General features: G+C 44.9%; 1 protein-coding gene across 2 annotated transcripts; it reads left to right on the top strand.

Annotated features, from left to right (window-relative positions):
• Window positions 1-3889: 3889 nt before the first annotated feature.
• Window positions 3890-23139, top strand: IL7 (interleukin 7). 2 transcript variants are annotated; one of them, XM_039528077.1, is made up of 5 exons: window positions 3890-4649; window positions 10259-10398; window positions 12958-13044; window positions 20377-20532; window positions 21978-23139. In XM_039528077.1, the coding sequence occupies exons 1-5, from the start codon at window positions 4640-4642 to the stop codon at window positions 22125-22127; spliced, it is 543 nt and encodes a 180-aa protein (XP_039384011.1). In that variant the 5' UTR covers window positions 3890-4639; the 3' UTR covers window positions 22128-23139. The 2 variants fall into 2 exon arrangements, with proteins under 2 accessions (XP_039384011.1, XP_039384010.1); XM_039528076.1 differs by lacking the exon at window positions 3890-4649 and adding an exon at window positions 5755-5821.
• The last annotated feature ends 2872 nt before the right edge of the window (window positions 23140-26011 follow it).

The following is a 26011-nucleotide window of genomic DNA, read 5'->3' as shown; positions in this document are numbered from 1 at the left end:
TCTTTAAAGTCCAACTCTGGCTATAATGAAAATACAAATTTTCTTCAGAGAATCTTTTCAAAGCTAGCATTTGTGGGTGGCAGGGAGAAAGAAAAAAAATCCATTCTAAAGGCCCAATCCAGAATTTCTCTTAAACGTTAAATGCCTAATGAAATCTATTTGGGGTGCAAAAGGAATGCATGATCAAGTTCCAAAGGGTGCGGGGTGGAGGGGGGAAGATAGACTGTGCTGGAGTTCTTACATAAAAATATACATTTGGTTCAGTTAGAGAAGTAGTGCATTTTAAAAAACAGTCATTTCACCTGTTTGTCCTATAACATACAACTCTAAAGAGAACAATCACTGTATGCAGAAAAAAAAAATACCTATCATACATCAACAGACGTCAGTTAACATTTTTGGTGTAACTATAGGATTGGGACCCTAGTTCTACCTGCACTATAAAATAAGGCCAAACCTGCAAGTAAATGGAAGTTCTGGGTGCCCAGTGCATTTGACATTGAACCCCAAATAAGCAAAGGCTTTTTGTAATGTGTAGAAAACCCCTGGAATATTTAACATTAAATTGTAACAAACTGAGAATGAGAAAATTCAATTAAGTCTATCACCAGTCACATATTTATACTTAAAATATAAGGATGTGAATAGCAGAAACCCCAATTTACTGGATTCTGTCAGTATGTATCTCAACTACAACACTGAGCTTTTTTACCCCAAAATAAAAAAGCTCTTCTGCTACATATGTAGTTCGATAATATAGTTTTTTAAATTAATCATTCACCAATTTTGCAGAAATATGATTTACATAATAGGCCATAATCTAAACTTTTGCAATTATGTACACAAGATGTTATCGTTTATTGAAAAGCAGTTACTGCAATTACATGTTATATTTTAAGTCCCAACCCTAAAAAACACTTCAGCATGTGCCCAGCATTACCCACATGAATAGTTGCATTAAAGTGAAAGCTTCAAGGATTGGGCCCTTAAATGTTCTTCCAACTAATATGTTGCAGTAATTGCTGTCTATTATTTATTTATTTTTAATCATTGCAGAAAGTTAGGACATCAGGTCTACTTTAAAAAAAAGTAATCTAGTAATCTAATCATTCTAGTAATACCTACTGAAGGTAATTTAGATGAACAGCACTTATCTTCACAAAGTCATATACTAAACTCATGGAGTATGATCATGCATAAATTGAGAATGTTACTGGTATCTTGGAACTGTTTCATATGCAAACTTCAATGCTTTCTCTGTTTTTCAAAATTATTTCTGCTTATTTTTCAAAGCTTGGAAGAAATCAAGGTTATATATCAGTGAATGAATACAGGAAACATATGCATTTACAGACAGGCACGACAAAAAAATACTATATGTACAGAAAGAATCACCACCTAAATCTTTCAGAAAGCCACCTACTCTCCACTCTTGCTTAGTCAGCCAAATCATAAATAGTAAACTGGAATTTCTGATTTTTTTGGAGCTGTCTAGTCCCGTGATACAATAAATGTGTCCAATCTATAGTACTTCTCAGGTAACATTCTCACTGAAGTCAATTAAAGTTTTTCCCCAAGTAAAGACTATAGAATCAAATCTAAGATTTTTTCTGTTAAATTGTAGCCTGGTCCCATTCCAGTGAGTGAGTTTTGCTACTGACTTCACTCCGAGCACGTTTGGGCCCTATGTATCAAACATGTTTCCTAAAATTCGAAAAATGATATCAGTTAATTAGACTAGTTTAGGGTCAAATAAATTAGCCTTTTTAATATCATTGATTCTCCAATGATTCTTTCATCCAGAACTCATGAATGCTGAGATATTCCCATAATACATGGAGTTGATTTACATTTAGTCTTCACAACCGTAATTTTCAATCCCTGATGCTTTTAACATTCAGATTAATTTATTGCTGAATAAATCTTAGTCATAAAACAGTAGTTGATTTCACAATAGTCTTATTTCTCTTTGGATAATCTGAGTAATTTTAACAGATGACATGACCGTGTTAAAAAACGAGAAGCTACTACAGAGATGAAAGAAGTACTCCATATATTTTTTTACATGACCATTAAACAAGTTTACATTTTCTAATCTACTTTGAATATGCTTTGGGAACCAATACTTGAATACTAATACTAACTTGAATACTTGAACTAATACTTTGAATATGCTTTGGGAACCAAGCTTCTTTACACTTTTGATGCTTTTCTACTAAAGAGTAATGTTTTCATATTAAGCAGCATTTGTGAAATAATGTCCTTGGATGATGGCATTCAAGTATTTATTTGTTCATATTTTACTTAGGAAGGCCTTCAAACACTGGCAGACCCTTGCGTACATGTGAATTTAATTGCAAGACCCAGGCCAAAATGATCAGACTAAGCTATTAGTTTTCTTGTCACTCTGACTACAGAAAAAAGAGTTGTGCCATATTTCAACAATACATTACCATGAAAAAAAGCACTTACATTTATTTAGAAGTCCCAGGGTGAATTCTTGGCACCAATTACATCAAAATGCCCACTGACTTCAGGATTTAACCCTCGGTTTCAGAATGGAGTATTAAAGGAACGCAGCCTAGTAACTAAATGAGTCACACTATGTAAGGTTTTATTAATCATTATTATTATATTTCATATCTGCATCTTTTTGATGTGCTGATTTTCTAGTTTTTTTATCCAGAACATCTAAATAAAGTACTCTTATAAGTTTTACATATTGTTTGCTAGCATGTGAATATGTGACTTTGGTACAACTTTTCGCTGTGATTTTACAATTACTTACACAGACACCTACCTTGACTCACAGCAGTAGTACCACCAGAGGTCAATAGGACTACTTCAGTAAGTAAAGTTCAGCACATGCACAAGTGTTTGGAGGACTGGGGCCTTACAATGCAAAGTGTTCATCCCCTCAAGGGTTCCCAGTTCTTTACTATGAATCACAAAACATGAACAGGGTAATCCCCACCCACAATTTGAAGAAATACAGCCAGGCCAGCTAACACCCTAAATCATGCCCTATCCTAAACCTCCTTCAACCCCTCTGCAAACTGCTTCCCCACACCAAGAAGCCCTGCACCATACCTTGAATTGAATATCAACCAAGTCAGGCTACTTTAGACCAGAGGAGATGGCAAATTTCAATACAGGTGGGGTGGAAGGCATGCTTGCCCAGTAAAACCAATAAAAAGCTGGTGATGAATTCAGTAGTCTCATGAACAGATCTAATTAAGGACCAAATTTTGAAAGTTTTAGTCAGGCAAAACCCTCATTCACATTCAAGACCCCTGTAACTAGCTATCAATGTTAGGCCCCCGACCCTGTATGGAGACCCACGTGAGCAGACTACTGTGGTTTGGAATTGGGCAGAGCGCCACAGATTTCAGTGAGGGGTCACGCACGCCCAGCGCTTTGCACGACTGGGCGGGCCTTTCTGCTAAAGCAGACTCGCTGGGAGAGGTATTGTTTATTGGCTACGTAACATTTCAAACCTTTTCACATCGATGAGAGTGCATACCCCCCTCGCCAACTGCTTTCTGCACTTTGCAATTGCTCTCCAGTCAGTACTATCGTTTGCACTTAAACAACCCCAGCAAGATAAACTAGTGGACAATGTCCCTGGAAAATCAATCGAACTAAAGATTGGCCGACGCTTTCAGGAGCGTTGAAAACGAGTCAAGGAAGCCCAAAAGTAACCTCCACCCGGCGGCACGTTACATATTTCAATCACATGCTATTGGATGCAAGCCAGATGCAGCCCCTCAGGTGGGGGGCTCTCACAGCCCGGGATCGGGCAGCTCGCCCGCCCACCCCAAACATACAAAAAAACACAAACCTCCCAAGCAAACAACAAAAACCAGTTTTTCCCAATGGCCTGATTACTAACGAATGGCTCTTTCCACGCGCCTTGCCAAGGTACATCCTTCTGCCTCTGCCCGCACACTGGGATCCCCGAAGGGCTGGGCGTGGAAGGCATATGTGATCCCACCTCCTCTTCCCCGGACCGGGACAAGCCACACAAGCAGCGCCTCCAGCTGTCACTTCTGTTGGGACTCTGGCCTTTGGCGGGCAGCGCTGCCTTTTCCCCCCTTCTCCCCAGCCGCGCTCTGACCGCAGGCTCTGGCTATCTCGGTGGACTCGCGGACGGATCCCCGACCGGGCAGGTTTCTGGGCGCGGGGCGCTTTTCTGCGCAGGGGGGAGGGGAAGCGGGATAACTTCGCCGTCCCACCTGCTCTGCGGCGGAGCGCCCGGGAGGGGAACCTCCTGCGCGAGCGCCTGCCCAGCCCCTGGCCGCGGTGCAGCCTTGGAGTCGGCAGCCTTGGCTAGAGAGCGGGGGCCACACGGGCAGAGCAGAAAGTGAAAGTAACTTGTGCACGCGGAAGTCCCATGGGAAAAGCAGAGCCCCGCGGAGCCAGCGCGTCTCCCCCAAGGAAGATGCGGCCGGAGGGCTGGTGAGTCGGGGAACGCCCGCTCCTTCGCACAGCAGCGCCTGGCGCAGCCTGCCCCGGCGGATTCTGCACTCCCAGAGCCTCCCCTCGCGCTCTGCACCAGCCTCGCACCATGCACAAGCCTCTGCCACCACCATGACCGAGCAGCCACCAGCGCAGCTCTCTCCACCTCCCCCTGCGGACAATGTTCCATGGTAAGGGGCGCGCGCGCGCGGCAGCCCCCCGAGCCGGCGACCCTTGCAGCCCTCCCGGCGCGCAGCCCCTGCGGCTTTTGCATCCCGCCTGCAGAGCCCGCTGCCCTCAGCCCACGCTGCCCGCTGCCCCGCGGCGCCCGCCTCTCACCCGGCTGCGCTGGCTCCCTGGCAGCTCCCGCTAGCAATGGTGCAGCGGCGCCCGCGAAGGTGCTTTTATCCCCACTGCCCCGGCCGGGAATTTCCCAGCTTTTCAGAGCGAAAGTGGAAGCGGCCGGTTCCCAGCCCGCCTGGTGTCGGGAAATCAGGATTGCGCTGCTGGGAACTGCCAGGGTTGGGGAGCGGGCAAGGGAGCGCCGCCGCCGCCGCCCCCTCAAGGCCGGTGCAAACACCTGCCCGCGGACGGGAAACCGGCTGCCCCCAGGCAGCGGCTGGCGTCCCGGGAGCGGGTCCGCCGCCAGCCGCCCCCCTCCCCACCCCCGGCTCCTGCAGGGAAGAGCCGCCCCTCCCTGCGGCGTGCGCCTTGCCCACGGCCTGCCGTGCCAAGCCAGGGGCAGGCGGCCGCGCTGCGCCGAGCCCTGCACAAAGTTGAGGCAGGCACCAAACAGGTGCCTCTGGGGATCCCCACGCGCTCAGCCATAGGGTGACCAGCTGTCCCAACATTACTGGCGTTGTCTTACATAGGCACCTACCCCCGGAGGAAAAAAAGTATCCCGATTTTTCACACTAGCTGTCTGGCCAGCCGAGGGGGGAGGGAGATGTACTAAGCCTCCTGGGTTTGCAGGCTCTGGCTGAATCCTGCTCTGGGGCAGGGGGCCTGCGCAAGAATAAAAATTTGACTGCTTTGGGAAGGGCACTACCCCATGCGGCCAGAGGAGCTGCTTCCCTCCCTCCACTGTGCCCCCACTAATTAGGGGGGCTCTGCCCCTGCTTGCCCCCCCTTGTGCATGCTCTTGCTTTGGGAAGCTGGATGCAGGAAGATAATGCACTCTTCTCTCCTTCAGGCCCATGGGGTATTTCCATGGCTTGGGGGGCTGAGGGACACAGCCCACCCTGACTGCCCAGTGCTTTGAGCCACAGCAGGGAAAGCCCAGACTGGACCTGCTGGTGCTTCTGAACAGCCTCTGGTGGAGGCTTTTGGAAGCATTGAAACCCTGGGAGGATGCTACAACCTGGTAGCTTTCCATTACTGTCACTTAATCTACGGATATTGCAAGGGTGTTGCTGAGGAAATTGAAGTGATCTCCTGCCCCTGGGTGGTATAACGTTGATAGTGTGCCTGCCTGGCCCCTTGTACTGAAGGGCCTAAAGGTTGCTTTTTGTAAATACGGGCTTTTTCCTCTGTCTGAAACTCCCAGGAATATTAACTCTTGCTGGCTGGGGATTTCAGGAAGTAGGAGTTATGAACTCATACACTTTCACTGGAAGAGCAGAATGTTCACTTTGTTAAAAGTTTAATTTCCTTCAACATAGCAATGAGTCATTGCAGATAAATAGATGTTCACTTTTTTTTTAATAATAAACAATCTGACTGGAAATCCTTTCCCTTCTCAATCGTCTGGCTCTCTCTTGGCTCTTGTTATGGTATCAGTATTATGGGTTCATTAGGACCTAATTTACTAATGTAAAAACACACACACACCCCAACAAACCTTTCAGGCTTTCTTTATAGATCATAGCGAGGCAAAAAAAAAATATAATGGTATAGACCCAACTCTTTTTTTTTTTGCAGGTTATCTTTAATCACAAATTGCTAGATTAAGTAGGTCTATGGCTACAGTGTTGTTGCCATATACTGATATCTATAAGGGCTGTGGTTCTTTCTTGTTTAATGTTACTGTTGGAATCTGTTGCACTAATGACATACTTAGACCATTGTTATTTGTCTTTTGAAATATGAAACAACTGGGAAATTGTTAGCTATCTTAGAGAAGATGGGGATTAGTATAAGAATTGTAAAGTGGATAAGGAACTGGTTCAAGGGGAAGAATGTAACAGATTGTGCCAAAAAGTGACTGGAGGTAGGTTACTAGTGGCATTCCTCAAGGATTGGTTTTTAGGACTAATCTTACTCAATATTTTTATTACTGACCTTGGGCACAGAAAGTAGGAGTATGCTAATGAAATCTGATGGGGGTACAAAGTTGGGAGGGACGGTCTGTACAGAGAAAGATCAGAATATTATACAGGAAGATTTGGATGACCTTGAAGACTAGAATAACAGAAATGGGATGGAATTCAGTAGTATAAAGTGCAAGGGTCATATGCCTAAGATCTAATGATAATTTCTGCCTCAAGCTTGAGGTTTCATTAGTTGGAAGTGACAGAGGAGAAGAGAGACCTGGCTGTGTTCCTTGATCACAGGATGACTATGAGCCAGTAATGTGATGCAGCTGTGAAACAGGCAACTGCAATCCTTGGATATAATCTGGTAGAACTAGAGAAGTATTAATACCATATAAGGTACTAGTAAGACCTCATTTGGAATTTGGTGTACAGTTCTTGTCATACATGTTCAAGAAAGTTGAATTTAAACTGGAATGGGTGCAGAGAAGATTTACTAGGATGAATAGGGAATGGAGGGCTTATCATATGAGAAAAGACTTGAAGAGCTTGACTCATTTGGCCTAGCAAAAAGAAGACTGATTACTCTCTATAAATACATTGGAGGGAGTGTGGAGGGGAAGGGGGCGTAAACACTAGGGCAGGTAAAGAGCTATTTAGGACAGTGTTGGCACAAAAACAAATGGATATAAACTGGCCATGAACAAATTGAGGCTGGAAATTAGGAGAAGGTTTCTAACCATCAGAGGTATGAGGTTCTGGAACAGCCTCTCAGTAGGAGTTGTGGGGCCAAACAACTTAGTTTGAAGAGAGAGCTGGACAATGTATGAGTGTGATTGTCTGACGGGGTAAGGTTCAGCAGCCCTGGGGCTCACTTCCAGTTTGCTTCAGGGCTTCAGCTGGCCACCTGCAGGAAGGGATTCTCCCCCCCCCCCCCATGCTGTAGTTTTTCATTCTGTTTTGGTCGCCTTCCTCTGAGCCTGAGAAGGAGCCAGAATTTACCAATGTACATTGCCAAAGAGCCACAGTAATACATCAGCAGCCTCCCATCAGCTCCCCTTCACCCAGGGCCGGCTCTAACATTTTTGCCGCCCCAAGTGAAAACAAAGAGCGCCGCCCCACCCCCCAAGCGTCGCGTCGCCCAAGTCCCCGCCCCTGAGCGTCGCGTCGCCCAAGTCCCCGCCCCTCCCGAGCACCGCACTGCGCTGCCCAAGTTCCCACCCTCCCGAGCACCGTGCTGCTGAAGCCCGCCCCCGCTGAGCGCCACACCACCCAAGTCCCCGCCCCCCCAGCACGGCGCCACGCCTCCCAAGTCCCGCCTCCCCCCAGCGCTGCCGGGCCGAACCAAAAAGAACAAAAACAAACCCCAAGTGCCACCCCGCCCCAAGGTGCCGCCCCAAACACGTGCTTGGTAGGCTGGTGTCTGGAGCCGGCCCTGCCCTTACCTGCTCCCAGCACCAGCACCAGCACCAGCCCCGCCGATCAGCGCCTCCCTCTCCCTCTCTGCACCTCCCAATCAGCTGTTTCGTGGCATGCAAGAGGCTTGGAGGGGAAGGAGTGAGGGCAGGGGAGGGGTGCGAAGGAGTGGAGTGGGAGAGGGCTTGTGGCAGAGCCAGGGGTTGAGCAGTGAGCACCAGCCAGCACGTTGGAAAGTTGGCACCTGTAGCTCCAGCCCCGGAGTCGGTGCCTATACAAGGAGCCGCATATTAACTTCTGAAGAGCTGCATGTGGCTCTGGAGCCACAGGTTGGCCACCCCTGCTCTGAAGCATCAGAGATGTCCACAGCTGGAGATTGGACACTGGATGGAGTGGGCCAGGGCTCTGGGGTGGCATTGAGCATTGTGTTTTTCGGGTGCTTGCCTGGCTGGTTCTTGCTCATATGCTCAGAGTCTAACTGAATTTTTCCCCAGGTCAGATTGGCAGCAACCTTGTGTTTCCTTTGACTTCCTCTGCAGAGTATGGGTGCCAGTCACTTCCCAGGATTATCTGGGTACATCTTACTTAATCATTTCCCTACCAATACAGGGGCCTCTGCCATTGGTGCATCATAATCAGCTAAATTCCTGGGGGCTGTAATACTTTAAACCCTAAATTTAGAATAGGGGCAGTGCGGGGCAGTGTTGGTCTCCTGAATATCACAGGCTATCAGACTAGATGATCTAGTGATCCTTCTGGCCTTAAACTCTATGACTCTGTAGAAGTCAGAGGTCTGAGTGCAGGATCAGGGACATATTTTTACAGCCTTACATTTACTATATTTATGTCTTTAATTTCAAGGGATTACATAGCACTTTGGACCAGATTTTCAAAGCTAGTTGAGAGCCTAAAGATGCAGACAGGTGCCTAGGGCTAGCTCTACTGAGGAGACTTAGATTCAGTATTGCAATGCCTAACTTTTAGGCACCCTGCCAGCTAGTGTGATCCACAGGCCTAAATTAGGTGTCCAGGCGTCCTGGACAATGTGTGTTACATGTGCTCTTGTATATATGTTCTTAGGACCTGACTAGGTCAAGGAATGTGTCATGAGATATTGAGCCGTTCACCTTTATTTGACCTGTTTAAATCCAGCCCTGACTGTTAGTGACCATAAATTATTTCCCTTGGATGGCTCTTCAACGACTTATGATTTTGGTGATGGGTGACCTCGAAATACCTAAGGTAGGGATAAAGAATTTGCCTGTTAGTCAAGCAAAACTCTCATTTAAAGTCAAAGGGAAATTTGCCCAAATAAAGACTGTGAAATTTGACTAACAGCGATGAAAAGAGTTTCTCAGTTCAGTTTCTACAGGGTAGCTGTCTACCCCACAATCAACATTACCACAATTGACAACATCAGCAGAGAGGGATTGAGGGGGCATGAAGACTGAGCTATATTCTTATTACTAGAGGTAATCCTTCCAAGACAGCATTAAGGTCCATTGGTAGGGAGCTGTGGCAAAACGTATATTACAAAATAACTGTTACATGTACATTGAATTCAGTTGGATTTCTGCATTGACTTCAATCAAAGCAGATTTGGCACATAGAGGCTATTTTAGTTTCTAGGACTGGCAGCCTGAATGACTCTTTGAGGGGGCCCGACCTTCCCAGCGGAGGGCAAATAGTGTCTTTCATGAGCACTAACTTTACTTTAAACCCTCCCGCCCCAAATCCAAATATTTAAAACTTGCAAAACTTTATTTATACTTGCAAACTTGTATACTTCATCTGCTATATACTGTAGTACTTCAGGATTTCTAACAATACTCAAAAGGATATTATTGTCCCCTCAACATAGTTATTACTTTTGTTAGCATTAATTAAGTTTATGTTAATACCCCTAGGGCAACATACTCTGAAAATGCATTTAAAAGATACCTTGTCAGAAAAGTATGTTTAAAGGCATTTTCACATTTCATACCCAAAATGGACTGTAATGTATCAGTTATTTGGTAGAGTTGAACAATAAATCCCAGATAAGTTACTATAAGAGACTTCATTATATAACAGTTAATAGAGCATACTCTGTGGTATTAAAAATATACTTAATTGATGTTGTTGTAATCTAGTTTTTTTTAGGTCTGTGTTTGGGATTCTGCCACTGTTCATAGTTCTGTTGCCAGTAAATTCATCTACTTGTGTGATGGAAAATACAACTGTAATACGTGAAAAGTATGAGAATATCCTAAGCCACGATATTGAATTGCTGGTAGGTAGTCATATTCTTTTGTTTAAATTTTTTTTTAAAAGTAAAGGTGATCTTTTTGTGAATAATTTTAAGGTTAATTCATGCTAAATGTCACATTGAAAGGCACACATTAAAATGGGTGTGCAGGGTTTTTTTTAGGTGACATAACGATGCAGCCTCTAATTTTGCACTCACACCTAGCTGTGAATGCAGTTATTTGCAGGTGCAAATGATATGACTCAGATGATCGTGTCCTTGCAACAGGTAGTTAGAGATATAAAATATTTAGGTCTAGATTGTGTAACACCTAATCCCATTGGAAAGCACTTACATAGTAGTTGTGGTGAAGTCACTGAGACTACTTGCGTTTGTAAATGCTATTCAATATGAGTAGAGGCTACATAATCTGACCCATAATTTGCATCTCTTTATAACTTTGCCTGAAGTTTTATGCCCTCTGTTGAATATATGCACAAAGTCAGCATTTAAAAAAACTGGCCCTCAGTCTTGAGCTCTACTTCTCATTGCTGACAATGATCCAAACTGGAAATAATCACCATATTTGAAAGCCATGTGAAAGGCCAGTTAATACCCAGACCATTAATCTAGTATTTTATATCTTTATGCCAGCACATTAAATGGAATGCTTAAGTCAACAGCTGTCTACATCAAGTGAATCATTCCTAGTCGTTAGGAGCTAGGAAAAAATGAAAGTATTTGCTATTTAATTTTTATTTAAGGAGCTGTGAATTTAGTGCTCATGAAAGGTATGGGATTGTGAATATTGAAATCTGAAGTCCTCACGGAATAGGGGTAGCACCAGCACCTATTATGCAGATTCCCTCATTTCCCAGCCAATGTGTGTTACCCCAGCTCTGGAGAGATTAGTTCAGCCTCCATATCTAATCAATGCTTCTCTGTCTGCTTAAATTATCAGCAAGAACTGTTAGTAATACTGTTTGTGTGGTAGAAGGTGTCCTCTAGCCTCTTGCCTGAGATCACATAGTGATAGCAAATAACTTTCAGTTTCTACATAACCTGTGTTCTGGTTTGAACCTGGAACCTAGAGGCAGAAGGATCTTTTACCCCATTACACTCACCAAGCCACCATAATTAATAGTTCTGATAAGTACCACTCTGCTGCAATGTGTGTAAGATATTATTACTTTTCTTTTAGTTACTAATTTCTGTCTAGTCTGACTCAGAGCAGGATTTGCAAGGTTATGCTCAAGGCTAAATTTGATCTAGATTTCTATAAGTGCAGTGGTTCACAGAACAAAAATATTAAGAATAAAATAAAAACTTTGATGACTATCAATAAGCAATGTCACCACAGAACGAGAATAATGTTGATTTCTCCCCCAAACTATGGTATGTGTTTCTTAAATTCTCAAGAACCAAGGTTCCCATAATCATTCCCCCCGAGTTTAAAAGAATGGCAAGAGTAAAATAGGATTTCTATTAGAGGTTGTGTGTGGCAATGCTCATTGTGATTTTGCTCCATATCTGGTGACTGCAGACATTAACTACAGGCAGATAGTGGGTATGTCCTGGCCCCCTTGAAGTCTAGGGGAGATTTGCCATGGACTCCAGTGGGGCTAGGGTTTCATCCACTGTCTTTTTGTCCCACCCAGTGACCTACCTACCTACCAACCAGAGTGATTATTGTGAAGCTATTTGAAAAGTCAGGCGGAGCTGAGGACTGTCTGGCCTTTCTGGCTGGAATTTCAGCATTTCAGCAAACAAACAGCTGTTTGATGCTCTCTTAATTGTTTTAGGTCTCTGAATATTTGACTCATTAGGGTTTTGTGTTGAGTCACTACCTCCCTGTTTACACAATCTACTGTTTCCAAAGTTTGAAGTCAGTTTTGTTCAGATGTGCTTCTGAAACACTGACAAAGTTAGAACAAAAATACAAAGAGAAACCCAAAGGATGGAGATGACTAAACCTTTCTTGTATTTTTTTAAATATAGGAAGGCATAATATTGATATGACTTAACACACTTCTTCTGCAAGGTTCAGAGAGACTTTTGAGGGGGGTTGGAAAGAACAAAGGGAGAGAATGTGTTTCCATTGGGATCAAGAAGTTATTACAAGTGTCTGGATGACATAAAGAAAGGTGTGGAAGAAGGAAACAAAGGGAAAAAATGGTGGCGCAAAGGGGCAAGACTTACAGCTGAAGACATTTAGGGGATTTAGACACAACTTATATTCATGTTAATAGAAGATGCATGCCAAAATCCCATTAGATGCCTTGGAAAATCTCAATTTATGTATATTTCTTAAGAGAATAAACTTTAAACAAAAATACAACCAAAAAATGCTGTTAAGAAATCAAGTAATTAAGTGGAATCTGTAGTTTCAAAATTATAAATAGCTACCCTTGCAAACTATAGCTAAATTATTTCCTCCTTAGCTTACCTGCCAAGAAAAAATTCAGCACTCTCTATTTCCACTGCTACTCTTGATGCCATCCTAAAAAAGCAGTCTAAGGAGTTAAGCTCATCAACTGTTGAAAGAGAAACCAAGCCAACTTGATTTGAACACCGTTACATTATTTAACATATGATCTATTATAGGAAAATATGTCTGAAGAGTATCGTGACAGGTGCTGCAGGAATAAAAGACATGAAAACCCCAGTGCATTTTTCTGCAATGATACTCAGGTAAAAGACAACTTCTTCTTTGAATGATTGCACATGTCGGTTGCAATGTAGGTGTGTGTGCGCCCTGAGCACAGTCACTAGAAAATATGCCCTCCATGGTATCTGTCAAGTCGGCTCTGGTGCCCTTTGGTGCTATACGTCCATAGCGTTGGTGTATAGGGCACTGCTGACCACGTCCTCTCAGTTCCTTCTTACCACCCATGATGGTTGCTGGAAATGCTCTATCCTTCTCTTGCAAATCTTCCTCAGTGGACTTTGTTTCCTCTCTTTCTATACATATAGTTTTGTTCATAGTTGGTTAAGTTTCTCTTGTAGTTGTTAGTTAGTTTCCTCCGCTCCCAGTACTGAGGCATGCCTTGGTGGCTGAGCTTCAAGCCTTGTGGCTCCTGCAGCAAGGCTATGCCTCTGGGCTATCCACATTCCAGTTGCCTTAAGTGCTTAGGGGAAGCTTACGTTTGGGAGTGCTGCAAGAGTCACAGGGACTTCAAGCCCTGTATCAAAAATGACCGAGATGCTAGGCTGAAGTCCCTCTTAATAGAAGCAGTGCTTGGGCCGCTATTGGAGCCAGGCCATTCAAACTCACCACCAAGCACCTTGGTGTCACTGAGGAGCACTCCTGCCGCTATCTGGGCACCTCAGCAACATTCAGCATCTCCGGTGCTGAGGAAAAAACAAAAGAAGATGCTAGTCAAGATAGGACATTCCCTGACCCCTAGGATGGCCAGGCATGGAGACCAGAACAGAGTGCGACCCGCATTGGGCCACTCCACAGCCCTTGGTACTGTATAAAGGGAAGCTGGCTGTGATGGTCCAGTTCCAGTGTTCCCTGCCTTGACACTGTTCACTGGCACCGATGGGAACTACTCCTCTGTGGTCTCTGGACAGAGACTTCTTGTCCTTGGAGTCGGAGGTGGAGTCGTATATCTCCCATAGGAGCCAGCCCCAACAGACAAGTCGGCACTATCCTGCAATGCACCTGGGCCAGGCCATACCATTGACTGCTTGGCCTGCTGGCTAGAGGCAGGTGCCTGCAAAGTGGTTCTTCTAGAACCTTTGGGCATTTCTCTTTATGCAAGATCCTCGATGGAGGTGCTCATACTCGGTGGCCTGCGAGGGAAGAGTGCTGCCACTTCTTCAAGCAGAGCCTGATCCAGGCTCTGGTACCGAGTACCAGGAGCCAGCATCATGTAACCTGTCCGGTGCCAAAAGCAAGGAGTAGTAGTGCTCCCTGCCAGTGCAAGCTTCCTCCTCCTCTTCTCCTGATGAGGCCATGACAGGAGCTGACATGTCACCCTCTCATGATGACTATAAGGCCCATCACGAGCTTCTTAAAAGAGAGTGGCCCAAAACCTGGGCATTCAGGCTGAGGGGGTTCAGGAGTCCTCCCACTCTTTGGTGGACATCTTATGACCCTTCCCCTCAGTGAAGCCATCATGGACCAAATAAAAACCCTGGTGTCCCTACCTCCTACGGACAAGAAGGGTGAACAGAATTACTTTGTCCTAGCTAGAGAATATGAGTTTTTGTATCCTCATCCCACCCCCACCCCCATGGGATATCTGGTGGCTCCGCTGCCAATGAGCGACAGTGACAGGGGTTACCAGGGGCTATCCCCAAAGCAAAAGACACAAAAAAGCTAGACCTGTTTGGGAGGAAGGTCTACTCAACTGGCGGTTTGCAGCTCAGGATCACTAATCAGATGTGACTTTAACACTTAGGACTCCTTGTTAAAGTTTAAGGACTCGATGCCCCAAGAGGCCAAATGGGAATTCTCCTCTTTGGTGGAGGAAGGGAGGTCCGTAGCAAAGGCTACAAGTGGCCCTGGATGCTGAGGATTCAGAGACCAGGTCCATGGCCTCCACAGTGGTCATGTGTAGGAGTTCCTGGCTCCAAGTCTCAGGCCTCCCATATGAGGTTCAACAGAGCCTCTAGGACCTTCCCTTTGAGGGCACTTCACTCTTCTCAGAGCAGACAGACATCAAGCTTCGTGACCTCAAGGACTCCAGGGATAATCTGAAGTCCCTGGGTTTCTACACCTCAGTGTCTTTGAGAAGCATTATAGGCCCCAACATTTCTCCTGGTTCTTCCCTCTGCCGGCCCGGCAGGACTCTCAGAGAAAGAGAAATAAAGGCTTCAGGCAGAGGCCTTCACCCCAGTCCTCCTCAACGTCAGTGCCCGCTCCTCCCAGATATTCAGGGGGCTCTAAGTAGGCCTTTTGATTTGGCACTTGAGGATGCCGTACCAGTCACAGAAACTTTGGATCCAACCTACCCTTCGTTTGTGGACCACTTGTCCCACTTCTCCGGACAATAGTCCCATATTATTACAAACCATTGGGTACTGAGCACAGTAGAAGTGGGATATACCCTTCAATTCAGTTCTTTCCTCCCACCTCACCCCTCTCTCTTCAGGGACTCCTCTCACAAGCAACTTCTGGCCCAAGAGGTGCAGTTGCTCCTGCAGGTGGGAGCCATGGAAGAGGTTCCACAGAATTTAAGGGTTTGCAGGTTCTACTACCAGCTTTTGGGGTTAGGAAGAAACAAGGGGGAGTCTCAGACCTATCCTGGACCTGCACCAGCTTAACAGTTATCTCAAGAAGCTAAAGTTCTGCATGGTCTCCTTGGAGTCCATCATCACCTCCCTGGATCTAGGAGACTAGTACATCACCTTTGATTTGAGAGATGCCTATTTTCACACACCAGTTTTTCAGGGTCACAGGAGGTTCCTCAGATTGATAGTGGATCACGTGCATTACCAAATTGCAGTTCTCCTGTTCAGCCTGTCAACTACCCCACGTTTTTACAAAGTGCATGGCAGTAGTAGCAACCTTCTTGAGGAGCCAAGGGGTGCAGGTGTATCTTTAGCTCAATGACCGGCTGGTCATAGGCCAAACCAGGGCTCAGGGAGCCCAGCATCCACCTCATCCAGTTGACTTTCCAGGACCTGGGCTTGGTTATAAATACACAGAAATCTACCCTTACCCCAGTTCAGAGGATAGAGTTTATCTGAGCTGTGCTTAACTCTGTCCAGGCCAGACCCTTCCTCCCAGAAAGGTGATTTCAAGCAGTCATGGAGTTCATAGCATGCCTCAAGGATCGCCCAGTGACGATGGCCCAGAGTTGCCTGAGGCTCTTGGGTCATATGGCCACATGTACTTATGTAGTGTATACGCGAAACTACACCTCAGACCTCTCCCAGCCAAACTGCCCTCATCTGGATATGGTCCTTATGATTCCTCGCCCGGTTCTCAACTCGCTCCATTGGTGGCAGGACCCACTGGCAGTTTGCAAGGGCATCCCATTTTCATGGCCCCATCTGTCACTCTCCCTGGCCACAGATGCATCAGCACTGGGCTGGGGAACTCACTTGGGTCCTCTCAGAACTCAAGGCCTGTGGTCCCAGGAAGAGCTCTTTGTAGACATCAATGTCAGGGAGCTCAGGGCAGTCCTCCTGGCTTGTCAGGCATTCCTGCCTCATGTTAAAGGCAAAAATGTGTTGGTTCTAACAGATAACATGGTGGGTATGTTCTATGCCTCCCCCCGTGTTGGGAGACAGTTCGGTTGTGGGATTTTGCATAACCTACTCGATTCACCATGAGGCCTCCTACCTACCAGGAGCACAAAATGAGCAGGTAGATCAGCTCAACAGATCCTTGACCGATCACCATGAGTGATTCCCTTGCCTAGATGTCATGAAGGTCATTTTCCAGCAGCGGGGGAATCCCCAGGTAGATCTGTTTGCAACAAAGCACAACAGGAAGTATCACCAGTTCTGCTCCCTTTTGGGTCACAGCCTCGAGTCACTTTCAGATGCTTTCCTTCTTCCATGGACAGGTCACCTGTTCTGTGCTTTCCCTCCTATTCCACTTGTGCACAAGGTCCTGATGAAGATCAAACGGGACCAAGTGCAGGTCATTCTGATAGCTCCGCCTTGGCCCTGCCTGCGTTGGTTTGCCTCTCTGCTGGACCTCTCAGTGGCGTCACCAATCCCACTACTTCTACATCCAGACCTGATCTCTCAGGACCACGGTCATCTGCTCCACCCGAACCTTGGGTCCCTCCACCTGATGGCCTGGAAAGTCCATGGCTAAACCCCACAGAACTAGCCTGATTGGAGCAGGTCCTTAAGGTTGTACTAGGAATCAGAAAAGCTTCCACCAGGGCGACTTACCTAGCAGAATGGAAGTGGCTTGCTATCTGGTCTTCCCAGAAGGGTGTCTTGCCTATGCAATCATCACTGCTGTTCATTCTAGTGTACTTACTGCACTTGAGACTGCAGTCTATTAGAGTTTAACCGTGGCATTGATTAGAGTCCACCTGGAAGCAATCTCTGCTTTTCACCCTTGGATGACCGATCCATCTTTCTAACCATTTCCTTAAGGGCTTTGAGAGGTTGTATTCTCAGGTGCAACGGTTACCCAGGGTTCTTTCAACCCAAAGCTCTTGGTAACTTTTACTTTGTGCGAGAAGGTGTCAGGAAATAAATCAGGGGAGACACGGCTGTCCAATCAATAGATGTCCGGCACAAACAGGACAACACAAGAGTGCATTCACTTAAAGCTAAACTTTACTTAGTCTCAAGCACTTACACATGTCTGCAACAGATTAGTAAAACACCCACAGCCCTTGATAATTATCAAAGCTGAGTTTGGCTCTCAAATGACACAGCAACAGGCTTCCGGTGGCCAAATCTTCTTCTGTCTGCTGGTGGGGACCACAAGATGTATCCAGAGGGAGAGTCCCAGAAAAGTCTCAAACGAGTCCAACTACCTCAGACTTTCCCCCCTTATTTATACATTAGTAATAGAATGACATGTCTCTTAAAGAAAACTTGTTAAGTATGCAGTTTCAATGGTCAAGCAAGAGGTTCCTTCTGATTATTGATTAACCAGGTGTGGGTTTTTCCAGAGTTTGCAGCCTTGAGACCCCAAATAGATATTCCTGGGGCACATCCTGCTCTTTTAAAATGCATGTATCAGCAACGTCAGCACAATTCTTATCAGGAAGGACACGAGGTCAAGCCACTGGCAACTTGCTTGTTACTATACCTCTCCTGGAAGGTGACCTTCTTAGTGGCCACTACTTCAGCCAGAAGAGTTTCAGAGATCTGTGTCCTCACTTTGGAGCCACTGTACATGGTGTTCTTTAAGGATAAGGTGCAGTTGTGTCCTCACACAGCTTTCCTTCCAAAAGGTGGTCTCCCAGTTCCATAGTAATCAAGCTATCTTCCTACTGGTTTTCTATCCGAAGTCACATACCACAGGGAAGAGCAAAGGCTCCACTTTTTAGATGTTAGGTATGCACTGGCTTTCTACATAGAAAGGACCAAACAGTTTCAGAAATCCACCCAGGTGTTTGTAAAGGTTGCAAACAGGATGAAAGGTCTCTCCATCAGAGCTCAGGTAATTTCATCATGGATCATGCCATGTGTTTGCATATGTTACAAACTAGCAGGTGTTCCCACCATAACCGCTCATTCAACAAGGACACATAGCGTCTTCAGCAGTGTTTTGAGCCCAGGTCCTTATTCAGGACATTTGTAGCGCAGCAACTTGGACGTCAGTGCACACATTTGCTTCTCATTATGCCATTGCTAAGCAGGCTAGGGACAATGCTGGATTTGACCAATCTGTGTTGCAGTCAGCATGTCAATAAACTCCGAACCCTATACCTACAGAAGGCCCAGTATCCTGTCTTCTGACAGTGGCCAATGCCAGGTGCCCCAGAGGGAATGAACAGAACAGGTAATCATCAAGTGATCTATTCCCTGTCGCCCATTCCCAGCTTCTGGCAAACAGAGTCTAGGGATACCTGTACAACTGCCGAGGTCTCCTATGTTGGAATGGACATGTGCAATCACTCAAAAAAGAAAATCTTTCTGTAACTTGTTCAAGACGTGTTGCACATGTCCATTCCAAGACCCACCGTCCTACCCATCTTATCAGAGTTGGCTGGAAAGAAGGAACTGAGGGGGTATGGGGTTGGCAGTGCCCTATATACCAATGCTATGAACACACGGCCCCAGAGCACACCAGAGCCGACCCAACAGATACCACTAAGGGAAAATTTTCTGACAGCTGTGCTCGAGGCACACACACATCTACATTGGAATGGATATATGCAACACATCTCGAAGAACAGTTACAGAAAGGTTAGTACCCTTTTTTTTCCCCCAGAGTTTCCTTGCGCTCGTGTGTTGTAGATTTCTTTTCTGTATAATCCAATCTCTGTGTAACAAATTCTGCTGATGAGGACTGTTATGTTGTAATCACAGCAAGTCCTGGTATTCAGAATTTGTATTATAGAACTGTTCATTTTAAAACTTGACAATGGTTAGACTGCTGGTGAGCTGAGGCTACAGCCTATCAGACTGACCAATATTGTCTCATTTTTTTCTTGTACTCCCCCTTCCCCTCCCTGTCAGTCTGTCTCCATCAGTTTCTTATATTTAGATTATAAACTTTTTGGGGCAGAGACCATCTTTTTTTCCATGTTTGTACAGAGCCAAGCACAGTGGGCTCATAAGAGCTAATAAAATAATTTCCTTTTAATCTTTTCTGGGCCTAAAATTTATGCATACTGCACACAAGTACCTGATTTTTATTTGAAACTTTAAGTAGTAATTCTGTTTCCGAAGAAGCCAATATCTCATACTACAGAGATTATACTCACTTATCAAATATTGATTTATTAAAAATATTTTCATCCAATATGGAATGAAGAACAGGATGCCTTCTTTGTATCAGTTAGCTAACAAGTACAAATTAATCTTTCAAATGCTTTGTTTTATTTTCCTACCAATATTTTTTCTGTTGTTACCAATACAACTACACCTTCACTTCAGATATTGATCTTTAATTCTATGTATGTAAGATATCTTTTACAAAATAATCTGCACTTTCTAGTAAGAAGTATTTCTAAAATAATGTTGTGGCAGACATTGTCCCCATGTAGAAGCCAAAGTTGTTAATGGGGGGCGGAGGCGGAATCTCATTACTATACATACTAATATTCATAAATTCACACATAGGTAGTTGTCATAACCACAAAATCACTTTTTAAAATTTGATATATTAGTTTGCTTTAGATAAGATCAAACCCCACCAGTGTCAGTTGTAATTGCAGACTAAATTCAACACATCTAGGAATGCTTCATACAGTATAAGGGTCTGAAAATTTAGTCAGGTTAGTCACATGATATATTGGAAGAGAACAGCATAGCAGCTTCTAAACAAGCTAATGCCTACTGAAACAGCTTAAGACAGCCAACCATTATATAAAATCTAAGGGAACTCAAACTCAAGGCATCTTTTCTTTATTTCTTTCTTCATAGGAAATAAGGTCATTACAGAATATGGCATGTGACATGCTTAAGTTCTTTTATAAAAAAAAGATCAACAAAGATTTCAGATGGCAAACTGCTCGGGTTTCGTGTATGACATTAGAAATTCTACATTGCAGATGTGATAGAGAGAGCAAAAATAGAAAGGTAAGTTGTTGGGAGAGCCTACAAATTACCTTGCATATTTTTATATAAAGAAGGAAGGACATTGCTCTCAAGTCTCTTCAGGATAGAAGGTTACTACCATCAACCAAAATGAAACATTATAAAACTCACCCCATATAATATGCCCCTTGATACAGAGCTTAAGGCTCTGATGTAAAGCCCATTGACGTCTATGGAAAGATTCTATGGTAAGCATTAACACTTTTCAAAATAAGTACTTTGATAATATTTTTGAACCATAATTTTTCAGTTTCACCCTTTAATAGTACAGTAAAAGCTGAACTGTCTGGCACTTTACCCACCGGAAATCTCTATAAACTGGCATTGCTGATCTTTGTTGAAAGTCCAGTTGGCACGGGGCAAGCAGGCTCCCTACTTGGCTCTGTGTGGCTCCCCAGAAGCAGCAACATGATGTCCCTGCTGCTCCTAGGTGGAGGAATGGCCACAGGGGCTCTGTGCGCTGCCCCTGCCCTACTCCCTGACTCCACAGCTCCCAGTGGCCAGGAACCGATGCCAATAGGAGCTGCGGAGGCGGTGCCTGCGGGCGGAGGCAGCGCACAGAGCCGCCCAGCTGTGCCTCTGCCTAGGAGCAGCAGGGACATCATGTTGCCTCTTGCAGGGAGCCATCCCAGGTGAGTGCCAGCCAGATATGGCACCCTGAAACCCCTCCTGTGCCCCAACTCCCTGCCCCAAGCTCCCTTCTGCACCCAAACTCCCTCCCAGAGCCTATCCCAATCCCTACCTGAGCCCTCTCTTGCACCCACACTCCTTCCCAAATCCCGGAGCCCCCTCCTGCACCTCAAACCCCTCACCCCTCGCCCCACCCCAGAACCTGCACCCCCAGACTGAGCCCTCACCCTTTCACACACTCAATTCTCAGCCAGACTCTCCCTCCCGCACCCTGAACCCCTCATTTCTGGCTCCACCCTGGAGCCCACACCCCCTGCAATTGGTAAAGTATAACTCTTAGTTAACCAGCATATTTGATTAACTGGCACACACACACACCCTTCACCCAACATGCCGGATAACAACGCTTTTACTGTAATTGGATTTGGGTGTTTTATATTAATTAACTAACCAAGGATTAGGCAAGGTCAGTACTTGCATGTGAAACCTTCAAAGCACCGCTGGATGCTGTAGGAAGATGTGTTGGTAGTTCAGCATGTGGCATGCTTCCTTCAAAGTCAAAACTGAGTTTTCTGGTTTGGTGTAAAGAGGCACTGTGCCGCTAGTGCTATTGATTGGATTGTGATCACAAGTGACTAAGATTCTATGGCCTTCCTGTGAGTCGCCCAATGTTCTGGCTCAGTTAGGATAATTACATTTATTCATATATATTTGATTGTTTTATGTTTTAAAGTATTTCTCTGCAGAAAGGAACATAAGCTCATCTCGATTAACAATTTAAAACTGTTCTTTTACAGATTTGCATATTGCTTACACAACCCAGCAAAGACACACTAGAGGCACAAGGCCCCAAGAAAAAATGTTGCCAAGAATTATGTGAACTAAAGGAAACTATAGCTAGTCTTAGATCCTGCTGGAATAAGTTTGAAAAAGAAATTGCTAGGTAAAAACCTTAAAATGCAATCCTATCTGTTTTTTCAAAGCGCCATTGCTTTGCACTTTACATGCAATCTTCAAGTATCTCTGTCTGCTTACATAAATACTTTTTGCCAAAGTTCTGACGAGAAGATCCAATACCTTGTTCCTGGGGACAAAGCCATTGGAAACCAACAAATTCTAAAGTTCAAGAAGTGGAAGCTAACAACATAATTGGAAGCAAAGACAAACAGAACAGAATGCTGTAGCCCCACCTTCAGATGATAAAAAACACTTAGATTTTGTAGCTATCTACAAGTACTTGGTCATGTTTTTTCAGTAACTTTATATGACTTTAAGGTGAGAAGAAACTTGTGAGGTGCCTACTGTGACAAATAATCTTGGAAAAGGCAAAGAAAGCAAAATGTCAAATTAATATGATGTTTTATATAACTACATCATGGATCAAAACTAACAGTTATGCTAGGTAAGAATGGCTCCTGAGCCAGTTCTGCTGATGCAATTATATTTGAAGTACTGGTATCTGATGGGATCTGCAAGCTGCTTTTGAGGCCAAAAAATGGAACAGGTCCGTGCCAGAAAAAGATAGGGGAGTGAATTATTTTTACACAGCCTAGGAAGAGGTATCAGTTTTGGAGGGATTTAGCACAGAGGCTGCTGAAGTAGCTAGAGGCAAGACAGAGTAAGGCCTGAGGATGAGGAAAAGGGTAGCTCCTGAACATGAGCAAGATCGGCTGACTGGAGAAAATATTAGCATTGTGGATTTGGTAATCACAGTTAGCTGCAGGAATAGTTAGAATAGCTCACATTAATTGTGATGACTTTAGTGTATATATTTTATATAGTGTATTTAACATGAAACAGACATGACTTAAGGTATGTATGAGTATTTTCAGAGAATAATATATTGGCATTTTACTAATTATATGTTCATATTTAATTTTTGATGAATTTATAAATATTTATTAGTTGCTTATACCTCACAATTTCTTACTTAGATATTACTACTCCTTTTGTAACAAAAGCCACTTTTAATATATCTAACAAAATGGTGTCTCTTTTGGTATCATTGCTTCTGTTCTAGTTTTTGGTATATGAGACTATTATAGACAGAGCTGATAATGCCACTGTAGTTAAGGTTAACTGACTGTCCCATGGGCTCTACTCAGTGTTGTGTGGCACCTCCTCCTGGCGATTAGCTCTGCCTGGTTCAGCGCCTCTTTTCTTCTCTTCCACCATTGCTGCTCAGCTCTCACTGATTGAGTCACACCATGGCTGCTTTGTGACTCAGCGCTCCAGCCAAGCCACACTGCGATTTCCCCTTCAGAGGGAGTCTTTCCAAGTCTCTGCACAAGCAGCATCAGGCAGTCCTCATGCTCGCTACCCTGACTATGTCAGTCCTGCAGTGACTCAGGCAGTCTCCCCACTCAGTGCCCCAAGCAACACCACTGATATTAGGGGAACCCCGTCCCACCCTGTATGCTGGGTTCCAGCCAAGGGCCTGTAGCAAGCAGTTAAGGTCTGCGGCTACACCATCTTTACTGCTCTCGCCCCAGGACTACTTCCTACTGTGCTTTTCCAAGCTTTTCATTCTCCAGCCTTCCTAGTCAGACCCCTTTCTCTTAGGCCTACTAAGGGCTGGTCCACACTAAGAAGCGGGGTCGAACTAGGGTACGCAAATTCAGCTACGTGAATAGCATAGCTGAATTCAAAGTACCCTAGTTCGAACTACTCACCCGTCCAGACGCCGCGGAATCGAAGTCCGCGGCTCCAAGGTCGACTCCGCCACCGCCGTTTGCAGTGGTGGAGTACCGGAGTCGACCGCGGCGCTTCCAGAGTTCGAACTATCGCGTCCACATTAGACGCGATAGTTCGAACTCCGAGAAGTCGAACTCACCGCGTCGACCCGGCTGGTAAGTGTAGACTAGCCCTAAGTAAATCCTTTCTCAGAGGGTCCCTATCCCCCCGACTTCGTTTACCTCAGGGAGAGAGACTATAGGCTTCCTCCGTGCAGCCTCCCACACCGTTGTCAGCTTCCTGACTTTATAGAAGCCCCACCTATTCCCTTACAGGTGAGTTTCCTTCGAATTAATGGCCTCCCCACAGCCTAAATCCCCCCCATTTGCAGCTTAACTGGCTGATTGGGCCCACTTCACCTAATTCAATTTCTTCAGGGCTGGTGTAGGGTGCACACCCCATCACACACTTCCCACTATAAGAACCTGTTTTCAGTTGCTTATAACTTTTCCACGGTGTTTAGGCTAAAATTTTCAATGCCAGGTGTCTACCTCAGGCTAATGTTTATTTATTGGAAGCTTGAGTTATTTCAAGGAACAGATTAGGGAAGCCTACATTGTTTTACCCTTGTTAAAAAAAAATTCTTGCAACTTTTCTATTGAGAAACTCTAGCATTCCATGCACCAGAGCAAGAATATTAGGAATTGTTAAGAAAGGGATAGAAAATAAGACAAAATATCATAATTCCACTATATGGCATACTGCCACAACTCATGGTGGCCGCACATTGAATACTGTCTCCATTTCTGGTCACTCTATCCCATAAAGGATACAGTGGAATTGGAAAAGTTTCAGAGAAGGGCAACAAAGACGATCAAAGGTATGGAACAGCTTCCAGCTGAGGAGAGACTAAAAAGTGTAGGGCTGTTCACTCAACTAAGAGAAGATATGATAGAGGGCTGTAAAATCATGAATGGTGTAGAGAAAAGTATTATTTACTTTTCCGCAATACAAAAACCATGGGTCACCCAATGAAATTAATAAGCAGCAGGTTTAATACAAACAAGAGGAAGTACTTTTTCACATAATGCACAATTAACCTGTGGAACTCATTGCCGTGGAATGTTGTGCTGGCTAACAGTATAACGGTTCAAGAAAAAACTAAATACATTCATGGAAGATAGGTCCATCAATTGCTATTAGCCAAGATGGTCAGGGGTGTAACCCTATGCTCAGGGCAATCCTAAACCTCCAACTGCCAGAAGCTGGAAGGGAAAGACAGGATGGATCACTCTGGCTGCCCTGTTCAGTACACTTCCCTTGAAGCTCTGGTAGTCACTACTCTCAGAGATAGGCTACTGAGCTGGATGGGTCATTGGTCTGACCCAGTATGACAGCCCTTATGTTCTTAAGGGCTTGAAATTTGGCCAGGTGGGTCACCCTGCTGTCAGAGTTGTGCCTTTTGCTATGCTTGTGAAAATTGGATCCAAGTGATAAGCCTCGAAAAATTGCCGTTTACACATCCTAATTAGAGACTTGGCAGGTAAATTCTCAGAAGATTCAATCTGCACCGAGCACACTCCAGCCCAGGAATGCTGGGACTGAGCACAACATTAATTCAGCCTTCTTATGCGTAGGCATTATGATGATTCTTTAATTACATGATTACACATTTTTCCACAGAAACCCTGCCTCATTCAGTGCACAGGATAAACAGTGCTCTAGGAACAAATCAGGGTTGTGTAATGAAAGAGGCTGTTGTCTGTAGGACCCCTGCCTCATTTGTTGCAGAAGTTGGAAGGTATGTAGTGAAGGAGGCAGGTGACTGTAAGAAGAGAAAGGATAGTCTTATGGTAATGGAAGTTGAATGCCACCCTAGAGAACTGGATTCTATCCCTGTTGTGGGAAAGTGTACCTTTAAGAGGGTTTGGCAAGAGCTAATTGGAGCCAGTTGTGTTATGCAGAGGCTCATGTGCAATGCTGGTCCGTTAGAAGTCAGACACTGAATGAAGTGGAACACTTAGCTCAGAGTGATTTTCAATCTGAACACCACACCTGCCTCTGCCAGAGTTCCTGTGTGATACCGGACAAATCAGTAAACCAAAATTTTTACAGCTGGCCACTAGTTGTGTTTCTTATTTTAAGGGTCCACCTGGGA

Source organism: Mauremys reevesii, linkage group 2 (genome assembly GCF_016161935.1).
Source record: "Mauremys reevesii isolate NIE-2019 linkage group 2, ASM1616193v1, whole genome shotgun sequence".
NCBI classification, from domain to species: Eukaryota; Metazoa; Chordata; order Testudines; family Geoemydidae; genus Mauremys; species Mauremys reevesii.
Note: the sequence above shows the minus strand (reverse complement) of the source record. Positions and strands in the feature narration are given on the sequence as shown.

Coding starts and splice junctions, on each gene's coding strand:
- IL7 (XM_039528076.1), top strand. Junction 10,399..12,957: donor GCCACGATATTGAATTGCTG/GTAGGTAGTCAT, acceptor GATCTATTATAG/GAAAATATGTCTGAAGAGTA. Junction 20,533..21,977: donor GAGAGAGCAAAAATAGAAAG/GTAAGTTGTTGG, acceptor GTTCTTTTACAG/ATTTGCATATTGCTTACACA.